At 33.9% G+C, this 11,454-nt stretch overlaps 1 protein-coding gene across 1 annotated transcript in view; it reads right to left on the minus strand.

The window, feature by feature from the left end:
* Positions 1–1,116: 1,116 nt before the first annotated feature.
* The window catches only part of HINT3 (histidine triad nucleotide binding protein 3), a 16,306-nt gene continuing 5,968 nt past the window's right edge, over positions 1,117–11,454 (minus strand). Inside the window, exons 2-5 of the mRNA XM_027087110.1 lie at positions 9,507–9,624; positions 6,023–6,092; positions 3,993–4,119; positions 1,117–1,890 (exon numbers count right to left, since the gene is read on the minus strand). Of these exons, the coding sequence (XP_026942911.1) occupies positions 1,858–1,890; positions 3,993–4,119; positions 6,023–6,092; positions 9,507–9,624 (348 nt within the window). The 3' untranslated portion in view covers positions 1,117–1,857. The remainder of the gene's footprint in view (positions 1,891–3,992; positions 4,120–6,022; positions 6,093–9,506; positions 9,625–11,454) is intronic.

Raw genomic sequence — 11,454 nt, forward strand, 5'->3', positions numbered from 1 at the left:
GTTGTTAAGTAAATAACAATGGAAGCAGAACCCAAGGAAAGTACATGTTGGTCTCTCAGCCTAAACTTCCACTATCTACCTGCCTAACATTGAGTCTCAAATACTCAGTTCTACTGCCACCTGCTCTCAAAATTGTTTCCCTCTCCACAGCCTCTTCTATGGACATTTTTGTACTTAACATACCAAATTGTACTCACTGGTTTTGTCTGATCTTCGTATTAGCAATTAAAGGCAGACTGTCCTTTCTCACTTCTATATTTCCTGATCCTGGCAATGTCTGGTACATGTTAAATGCTCACCGAATTTATTTTTTTTATTTTTGGCTGCATTGGGTCTCCGTTGTTGCGTGCAGGCTTTCTCTAGTTGCAGAGAGCGGGGGTTACTCTTCATTGTGGTGTGCGGGCTTCTCATTGCGGTGGCTTCTCTTATTGCGTAGCACAGACTCTAGGCGCAGGGGCTTCAGTAGTTGTGGCACGCGGGTTCAGTAGTTATGGCTCCTGGGCTCTAGAACTCAGGCTCAGTAGTTGTGGCGCACGGGCTTAGTTACTCCACGGCATGTGGGATCTTCCTGGACCAGGGCTCGAACCTGTGTCCCCTGCATTGGCAGGTGGATTCTTAACCACTGTGCCACCAGGGAAGCCCACTAAATGTTTTTTGAATGAATTAATGAACAAATGAACTAAACAATATTGATTCCAGAGGTTGTAACTAAGTATTTCATTACTTAAAACTATGTTTAATATCATCCCCCAAAAAAGAAGGTTAAAAAAAAAACCACTACTCTTCTCAGCCTGTTCCTAAGATCAATACTTTAATCCTTATGTTCATTTATATTCATGTATATGGTACCGTTATACACTGGCACAATGTAAGATTAGCTTTCAGTACTTATTTTTCATTCACATTCACTATTGTTAGTAGATTAGCACCAAAAGACAATTCCTAAAGAAATATGTCTCATGAAATGATTTATCAATATATTAATGTTGCTATTAAAATTAATTTTCTCATCCAATATATCTCTACTTTCAAATCAGGACTTTTTCATGATAAAAGACAGGTCTAACCACTTTTTAATTCTAATTTTCCTTTGGTATAATAAATAAGCCATAGAGCAACAGTTTCTGCCAGTTTTAATAGATTAATGTAACCACTTATGTTTCTTCCCAATTTACGTTCTTACAGGTAAAATTCCATTACAATGAATTCTCTTGGATAGCCAAATTGATTGTTATAGCAAACCCACTGTTACAGTGAAATTATTTCATATATATTACATAGCTTCAGGATCAATTTATTACAAAGATGCTAGGATTCAAGAAGTGAAAGCCAGCATCTGAAACCTGAGTAAAAAGTGACACATATACAGTTCTTTCCATCAATAAGATCAGAGATCCCTGTGTAGTACGGTACTGTTTATTTTGAAATTTTGTGTGTAAAATTACAGAACAATCAAGAAATAATTTCTCTTTCTCCTTCATATAATAAAGGCTCCAACAAGTACTTCTTATACCAGTTTATTCTTCATAAATAAATCACTATTATAATTGACTATTGAGAAATTAAAATGTTTGAACTTTAAAAAAAATACAGAGCCCTTCTTGATTAACAGAATTTGTTTTAATGGGATTTTATCTATAGTATCTTATACCTTAGACAAGGAACCACTGAAACAAAGTCAATGACAAAATATTCATATAACTATATCACAGATTTCAGGAAACAAACATTAAGAAACAATTTAAAACTACCCAGTAATAGCTTCACATAAAACCCAGTTGTAATTAGACTTCAAAGAGACCAGAATATTAGTTTATGTTGAGCTAAAATTAGGAAAATCTTCCACTGTTGACATTTTCATGTTCTTAGTTTGTCAATCAAATAATCAGCCTGTAATGGAAAAATAACATATTTTTTTTATTCTAGTTATCATAGCCTACATGAAATAATTCTACAGGCACCCCTATTATAATAAGCCACAGCAGAAGAACTGGATACTACATATTCTGTTCCTAAAAATGTCTTACAAAATACTCTCAACATAACAGTTTTCAAACTACAGTAAAGGTGTTTATTCTATACTATATATAAATATGCAGATTTTTATCCACATTGCCTTTTTGTTAGATAGTTTCAATAAGGAAAATAAATATAATACTAAAGACATGGAAGAACCTGAAATGCATTTAACTAAGTGAAAGAAGCCAATCTGAAAAGGCTACAAACAATATGATTCTAACTACATGATATTCTGGAAAAGGAAAAACCAGAGACATTAAAAAGATCAGTGGTTACCAGGGATTAAGGGGGAGGGAGAAATGAATAGTCAGAGCACAGAGGATTTTCAGGGCAGTTAAACTATTCTGCATGATTCTATAATTGTTGATATATGTCATTATACATTCATCCAAACCCACAGAATGTACAACACCAAGAATGAACCCTAATGTAAACTATGGACTTTGAGTGATAATAACATGTCAACGTAGTTTCATGGATTATAACGAATGTATCACTGTGGTGTGTAGGATGTCGACAGTGGGGAAGACTGCGAGTATGTGGGGACAGAGGGTATACGGGAACTCTGTGTACTTTCCATTCAATTTTGCTGTGAACCTAAAACTGCTCTAAAAAAATAAGGAAAACAAAAAGAATAAAAAGTAAACTAAAGCCTTCTAATTACATCATTTCAGATACTTTTCTCAATCATCATATATCTGAAAAATTATGTAAGATTTCAGAATAAACGGTAACATCTTTATCTTGATTTTTTCAGTCTCATAATATATACTTAAATACCTAGATTTAAGAAGAGTTCAGATTCCCAGGACGAACCATTAATAGATCTCATAACTTTGTTCATTCATTTTTTTCCCAACTAAAAAATCATGTAAGGAAATACAGTTTAAAAAGTATAAAAATGTATTTCTAATTATTTTTTACTATAAAAGCATAGATAGTGTAGAAACTTAGAAATACAAATAAGAAAAAAATATCTGTTTTTTATCATACTGATTTTTTTTAAGAGACCACATCAGCTTCCTACAAAATGTCCCACTTTTTAATTTCAAATATATACACCACATACATTAAATATATGGACAACAAGTTGAGGAGAGAGATAATAAGTTTGAAATATGAAGTTTCTAGAAATCAACTGCTTTTTCATTTCTTTTGTACTATGACTATAATAATAATCTGCATTAACTAATGGTAATTACTTAATTTGCAATTTGATGGTTTTTCAGATACAGCAACTATAGGTCACCTTATCATCATGGACACATAAAATAAGAAACATAAATTACTAGTCAAGTAGCCCTGGAAGGACAGAGTCATTTAATAACTAAAGCTTGACTGTCAGGTTACAAGCCAATAATCAGTTGAATTCTATTCTACTTTTGCCCTAGTAAAGCAAAATTCTGCAATTTTTTTAGGCTCAAAGCTTCAACTTCAGATCTAGTAGCTGATGCTACTACTTGCATCAATTTCTGCAATGAGGTTGATGATGACAGAGGCAGCAGATAACATTTACTGAGCCCTCACTATCTGCAATGTACAGTTTTAAGTGCTTTACATGTTAATTATTTCATCAATCCTCTTATCAACCCTAGATGTAGGCACTATTACCTATATGTCAGTAGTAGATAAAAAAACTTGGGCCTTAAAAAGTTTAAGTAACTTGCACATGGTCACTCAAGTAACTAATAGAGCCACAATTCAGAATTCTGAACTATTAATGCCATGAACTTCTATATCATATCCTCTGCTTACAATTGAGAGACTTTGCCATAGTATCGCTTCCTACAGATTTGATGACCTGGAAAAGTACCCCAAATTAAAAATATTATTTTAGATATGTGCAAATAGAATGTTAAAACAGATGATCAAGTCTGTAAGTGCCCACTGTTGCCAAGAAAAGAAAAACTACAACAAAAAGGACAAATATTTTAAATATTTTTGTATGCTGCTAGCATAACAATAACACTTACTGTGATAAACCAATAGGAATTCACTCTATAAACCAATTTTGATAAGAAGCTAAGCTGATCGGCTGGTGCCAGAACATGAAGGTGCAAATGGGAAATGGAACAGAATGGTGGCACATGGAAACCCATTCTGAAACAGCAAGGTAAGAGATAATTGACAAATTAGTTCTACAACAGTTTAAAACTATATTTTCAGGTTAAAACACATAAATATTAAATATATCCAAAACAAGTTACCTAAGGTAGACAGATTGCCACTCAAACATCTCTTTCACTGTTTTTCTTTATGAACTTGAGAGTATTCACACAGTTCATCTTCATGTTGAAGTTCACAATAAGATAAACTCTTCATTGAGAAAGGTTTTCACAGAATATTATGCCTCTGTATAACCCTTATGAATTCTGAGCTGGCATTATGTCTTATTACTTCAGTTCTTATCATATTAAGCTTTAATTCTCCTAAAAGATGTCTCTGCAGTGAATCTTAAAATTACTGAACGCTGAAGTAGAAGTAGGATTCCTTTTTCCAAGACATAGCCAGTAGATGGCGCACTTTCTCCTTTAATAAAGTGGTCATTTCCTTACCCTCACTAAAAAAACTTTATCATCACTTAAGTTTCTTGAATACTAAAAATAAGTTAGATGATAACTATTCATAACTATTTGCTTTATAAAATATTTACAAGAGAATTCCTTTGGTAAAAAAATTTTTTAATATGATTTAACCTCTTAAAAATCCATTTACACACAGTTTTGGAAGTCTACTTTGTAAATGGAGCAAGGCACACCTGTAACAATAATTCAAGCCTAGAAATATTTGCCTGTTCAAACTAGAAGTAAGTCTCAATTTTTAAAAAAGACTAAAAATGACTGGGAACGTGGGAAGAAGGCAAGGAGAGGTGCTATAATGCAGCAGGACAGGACAGACTGTGGAATCAGATCCGTAACATATTGAAAAGCCTCTACCACCACCCAGAAAAGGAGACTAGGTTTTCCCTCTATGAAACAGGAGTCATATAATGGAATCAAGTAATCTAAAAGCAAGAAGTAACTCAAGGGTTCACTCAACCTTTTCATTTTAAAGATTTTAAAGATGGGGAAACCAAGATCTAGAAAGTTGAAGAGACTTCTCAAGGTCACAAAGTTAGGCAGTGGTAGAGCTAGAATTGAAACTCAGGGCTCTTGACAACCAGTCCAGTGTTCATTCTTCTAATGAGCACTTCTATGACTGGGAAGGGAACGTGTTGGTTTTGACCAAAGGGTCTCAAATACCATCTGTTCCTTGTCATTATCACCCTTGGATATAGTTCATAATAGTTTTCACAGGATTTTCACACATTCAATCTCATTTTAGCCTACAAGTAGGCACTGCAGGTATTATCTTGGAGAGTTTAAATGACTTGTCTAAAGTAACACAGCCAGTACAACTACAGTAGAAGCAAGTAACACTGATAGCATTAGAATTCAGGCCTCTGAATTCCAGTTCAGAGGTGTCAAAGTAATCACTATACTTGCCTTGGTACTACTTTGATCATACAAGGCAAAATCGAAATCTTTTAAAAAGAAAAAATAAATAGATTAATTAAAACAGTTACCAAATTGAATATTGAATGCTTTTACTCAAACTTTGGTTAATGTCAGAGTGCAGTTCAACAAATTCAAGTTACTTTCATGCTAGAAGGGTAATAATATATTTTTAAATCATATAAAATAAATTTTTTCTAAGGAAATTCAATTTACTCACAATTTTATAGGAATGCACATATTGAACAAAGAGGACTAAGCAACTAATTTTACCTACCCACTGCTTCAATATACTTGTCTGTCCAAAACTAAATGTGGTGATTATTAGACGATGTTGAGATGTGAAAAAAAGTTTTGTTTATTAAATTTACCAATGAACAATATGTTCACTTTCAGGAAAACTGCATTTAAACCATGAATTCTGCCATCTCTACTTTCGTTTTCCTGAGGAAATAACATTTCAGAAAAACCAACTGCATATATTGGTTTCTATCTGGAAGTATACATACCTCGTATTTTTGAAGTCAGTGAAATTATTCCTTTCAAGAATGGTTTTTCCAACAGTTACCATGTTCTCAACTACAAAACAGTAAAGAAACTACATTACACTATGGGAGACATTAAGTTCACTACCTAGTTATTAACCCGAAATTTTAGGGTCCTAGTAAAAAGTCGTATCAAATGGATACACATTTAAAGACTCATCCAGTAGCTCTAAGTTACGAAGAAATTTGCTTATCAACAACTGAAATGAAGGTTCAACCCATCACAAACTGTTACACATAAGCTGACTTTGAACAGCTGTTGAGGGATATTATCAAGTGACTGTTTAGGACATCTGATCCTACTGAGGTCTAATTCTAATCGTAAGGAAACCAAGTAATTAAACAAAAACTGTTTGAGTTAAGAGGACAAGAAAACTTTGAATTTGTCTTTGAACTCAAATTAGGAATATGACATCTCTTTATGTTGGCCCAGCCATGACTAGCTAAATGTTTTGTTTTGGCTTCCAAACTCTTATTTGCCTTAGCATCTTTATTGTCTCAATGTTTCATGGCCTTCAGGTGGAAATATGCTTCCCCATTAAAAAAATTTTGGTAACCCAGGATCTTCAAAGCACAATGCCAAACTTTAGATCTCTTTTGTTTCTGAATGGTGTAATCAAGCATTTGAAAAGAGAAGAAGTGAGAGAATCTGCAGAGGGCAGTTGTTATAATGAGGCTTATAAAATCATTGCTAACAGTTTACCTCTCTAAGTCAGGCTTGAGTGGGAAGGCTTCCATGACAAGGCCAGTACCACAAGGTCAAAAAAAAAGCTCATGTTACTTCGAGCCAGACTGTATCTTGTTTTCTTTTAAAAATACTCCCAAGGGCTTCCCTGGTGGTGCAGTGGTTGAGAGTCCGCCTGCCGATGCAGGGGACACGGGTTCGTGCCCAGGTCTGGGAAGATCCAGTCGCGGAGCGGCTGGGTCCGTGAGCCATGGCCACTGAGCCTGCACGTCCGGAGCCTGTGCTCCGCAATGGGAGAGGCCACAACAGTGAGAAGCCCGCGTACCGCAAAAAAAAAAAAAAAAAAAAAAAGACACAAGAAGTATTTCCAGACATAAAAAGGAACATTTTACAATGATAAAAATGGATAACTGAGAAGACATAACAATCATAATTACATATTCACTTAAAATCAGATCCAAAATACATGAAGCAAAACCTACTGTCTCTTTCCTATTTCATTGATATCTACTCTACTATTTCCTTCTTTATACTTTATTTTGATCTGATTTGCTTGCCTCTTTCTAGCATCCTAAACTGGAAACTTAGGTCATTGGTTTTGTACCTCCTTTTCTAATGTAAGCACTTAAAGCTATAAATTTCCCTCTAGGCACTTCTTCAGCTACATTCTACAAATTTTGTTATGTTGTATTTTTATTACCAATCAGTTGAAAATACTGTCTTTTTTACCTATTTATTTAGAAGTTACTTAAAAGTGTTTTAACTTAAAAATATTTAGTGCTATTCTAGATTTTATTATTTATTTTAATTCCATGGTCATCAGACAATGTATTTTATAAGATTTTGATCATCTGAAATGTATTGAGACTTATTTTATTGTCCAGAATATGGACTATCTTGGTGAACATGTGCTCATAACAAAATGTATATTCTATAGTTAGGTGAAGTTCTATTAATGTCAATTATAGTCACAGTGCTTGATAGTATTATTAAGCTCTTCCATATGTTTATTATTTTTCCAACTTTATAGACTGTGTAAAAATATTAATTTCAAGGACTTTTAAAGTTTTATTATGGAAATATTCAAATATACACAAAATCAGTAAAAACAGTACATATAATGAAATCCCAAACACCCACCATGCTGCTTCAAAATTAGTAACATTTGATTTGCAACTGTTATAAAAACTTTTAACAAGAAAAGAAATACTAGAAAAAGAAAAGCAAGCATAAACACATTTCTCCCTCCTTAAGAAAAACAGTATAAAAGGAAATACTTAAGGCTGGTGGCTGTTGCCTAGTACTAAATACTGCACGTATATTGGCCTCTGTCTGTTGGAAGGAGCATGAAACATACTGATAGAACTGAAGATGACTAAGGAATTTCACAATACCTCGAAAAAACAGTTTAAAAACTGGTAATTCAGTAGTCTAAACACTAATAAACCACATATCGAGGTTTTCATCAAAGAGATTTCTTAGTCACCTTCAAAAATCTGGCCCAACTTATCTATCTTGCCAGCTACCTTAAAGTATTGACCGAACATCCCAGACCCTGATGACAATGGCTATTGAAGCAGGTTTGAAGTAAACTTAGCAATGTCTTAGTAAACCGTAGCTGACAAGTCACAGGAATCATGTATAGGAAAATACAGGATAATCCTGTAAGAGACAAGATTTCAGAATCTCTTTTTCAGAGGCTAAAAGTTCATCACTAAAATCTCATAATTAAACTTTGGTCCTACTTCATCTATACAGGAAATTACAAGGCAGGAAACTACAAGGCAGGTACCAATATGGTCTCACTCTCAGGTAATATGTACTCATATGCCATACTATAACTTATTTGTTTATAACTTTTTTAAAATTAATTTTTATTGGAGTATAGTTGCTTTACAATGTTATGTTAGTTTCTGCTGTACAGCAAAGTGAATCAGCTATATGTATACATATATTCCCTCTTTTTTGGATTTCCTTCCCATTTAGGTTACCACAGAGCACTGAGTAGAGTTCCCTGTGATATACAGTAGGTTCTCATTAGTTATCAATTTTATACATAGTAGTGTATATATGTCAATCCTAATCTCCCAACTCATTCCACCTCCCCATTGCCCCCTTGGTATCCATACGTTTGTTCTCTATGTGTGCATCTCTATTTTTGTTTTGCAAATAAGTTCATCTGTATCATTTTTCTAGATTCTGCATATAAGTGATATTATACGCTATTTGTTTTTCTCTTACTGACTTACTTCACTCTGTATGACAGTCTCTAGGTCCATCCACGTCTCTGCAAATGGCACAATTCCGTTCCTTTTTATGGCTGAGTAATAGTCCATTGTATATATGTACCACATCTTCTTTATCCATTCTATTTGTTTATAAGTTTTCATATTATCTTTCACTTTCAGAATCAAGAAAGCCATCATTTAAAAAGCATAAAGAGGCATTATCTTTTAGAGATTTAAAAAATTAAATAACATGGCGTCTGATATTTGCTTAAAATCCACTGTGGGAGAAGGTTAATACATGTAAAGAAATTGGCCATGAGTTAATAAATGTTGAAGTTGGGTGATAAATACATGGAGATTATACTATTTTCTTTATTTTTGTACATATTTGAAATTTTTCATAATGCAAGTTTCAAAAAGCCATAATGCTCCTTTATCATGATACCTGGCTAAACTGTTTCTTTTCAGTTGTCACTGCCGTCACTGATGCCAGTTCACGATGATATAACCATGAAGAATACTGCCATCAACTTACCCAGTTCTATCTGATCTTTCTTTAGATATCTGCAGTTTCCAATATGCACCTTTGGCACCACAAGATAATGATGAGGTGCTGCTGGCTTGATATCTTTGAAGCAAACTAGGTCTTCATTCTAAAGGAAAATATCATTTGTTAGTGAATTTTTAAAAAGAATTTCCTAATGCTGTTCTGGCATGTCTTAAACATCATACATAAATCTCAGTCTGATAGGGAAGTGGTGCTTATGTTACAACTAATCTCCATTGGGCAGTTTTGTGATTATGCATTATGTCCATAAAGACAAGCTTTAGCTTCCTCCATGAGATGCTCATTTATTCCAGAGAAGAAAAAGACTTATATAAAATCAATTTCCGGAAAACAATTATGAATGAAGTTCATTAAAACTTCATTACCATAATCCCAGAGTTTTTTTTAATTTCATTATATATTTCTCCATCTCTACCCTAAGGTTTTTCTACTCCTAATACGTACTTTTAAAGGTTCTACCACAAAATCATAGCAAGATTGATAAATTCTTTTTTACATTTACTTTTTTTCCAAAGTGCCATTTTCTTCATTTATAACATCATCTAGCATCTATATATCCAGGGGTTACATTTTTAAACATTTTTACAATAATTATAAATACTTTTTCTTTATGTTTACTTGCCACTTTATAGCATTAAAAAGACTCTGAAATGCTGAAACAAACTCTAGTATACTGTACTAAGTTATGTGTCCAGTCCATTACATGTATGGTATCAGTTTTCTGGTTTCTATACTCCACACATTAATGTAAGGAAAAAAGAAAAGGAAACAAAAAAGGGAGTCTTTCAACCTATTAACATTTGAGTTTCAAGTTTTTTCAAAAGAAAAATCTATATTCCCTAAATAACCTTATTCAATATCTTATATTAAAAAATTAGTCAAAATTAAATAAAATCAGTATCAATAAGCATAGTTTCCCAGAATGCACTGTTGCTCATTAGTTCTCCATTCCAAGAACTAAAATTCAGTTGGAACAAGGGCCTCATATCCATGCCAATAATCTTGATTTCAGTGAGAATAATGATGAAAGGCAATTGTACATCCTGTAACACGAACTTCCTTATCAGTATCCATACTGCTCATCTAAGCTTCAGGTGACTGACAAATTGACCTGCAATGAGACCACAATTCAGTGAATGGGACTTTTTGTCTACTTTAGCCCCCAGCAGAGTCATGACTGAAATGGAGGGCAGCAAAAATACAGTATTATGTGTCCCTCTCCTATCTCAAGGCTTCTATAAAATGTCCACAATATCACTCTATTAAAATATTGCTTAAATATTGATTTTGTTGCTGTCCTCATTTACATACTTTCAACCAAGAGCTGCCAGAATGTGGAGGCACAGCCACACAAAAATCTCCATTATTTTTCCAGATATTGAGTGTAATCTGCCTATAAGATGAGAATAGAGAGGGGGAGAAATTGTAACTTTTAAGACCTTGAAGTAAACAGTGATCAACTGAATGTAGCATGAGCTATGAGGAAAGTACACAAACAAGAAATGAATTGAGGTGCCTGCCTACAGAAACGGATTTATGCTGTGTTTAAAGAATATGAGAATCCTATTGCCCCCAAACTTTGAGGAAAAATCTATAGCAGCTGTTGCTTTGCGTTAATGTATCAGGAAAATGAAAGGAAAAGAATCTGTTACTCTCTTCGACTGATGCAAGACAAAGGTTTGAGGATAAGATAGAAAATTTAGTAGAAACTGAAAATCATGAGAGGTGACTAGGGATAATGTATGCAGCATACTCCCTCCAGCGCCAAGAGGAAATCTTCTGATATACTGGGGAAAGTGATGGGTTTCCTGCAATTCAGGGACAGAGACTCAGACCAGGTGGGGTGTGTGTGTGTGTGTGTGTGTGTGTGTGTGTGTGTGTGTGTGTGTGTGTGTGTGTGTGTGTGTGTGTGTGT

Source organism: Aethalodelphis obliquidens, unplaced genomic scaffold (assembly GCF_003676395.1).
Source record: "Aethalodelphis obliquidens isolate GAN/ISIS:26980383/991018 unplaced genomic scaffold, ASM367639v1 scaffold3, whole genome shotgun sequence".
NCBI classification, from domain to species: domain Eukaryota; kingdom Metazoa; phylum Chordata; class Mammalia; order Artiodactyla; family Delphinidae; genus Aethalodelphis; species Aethalodelphis obliquidens.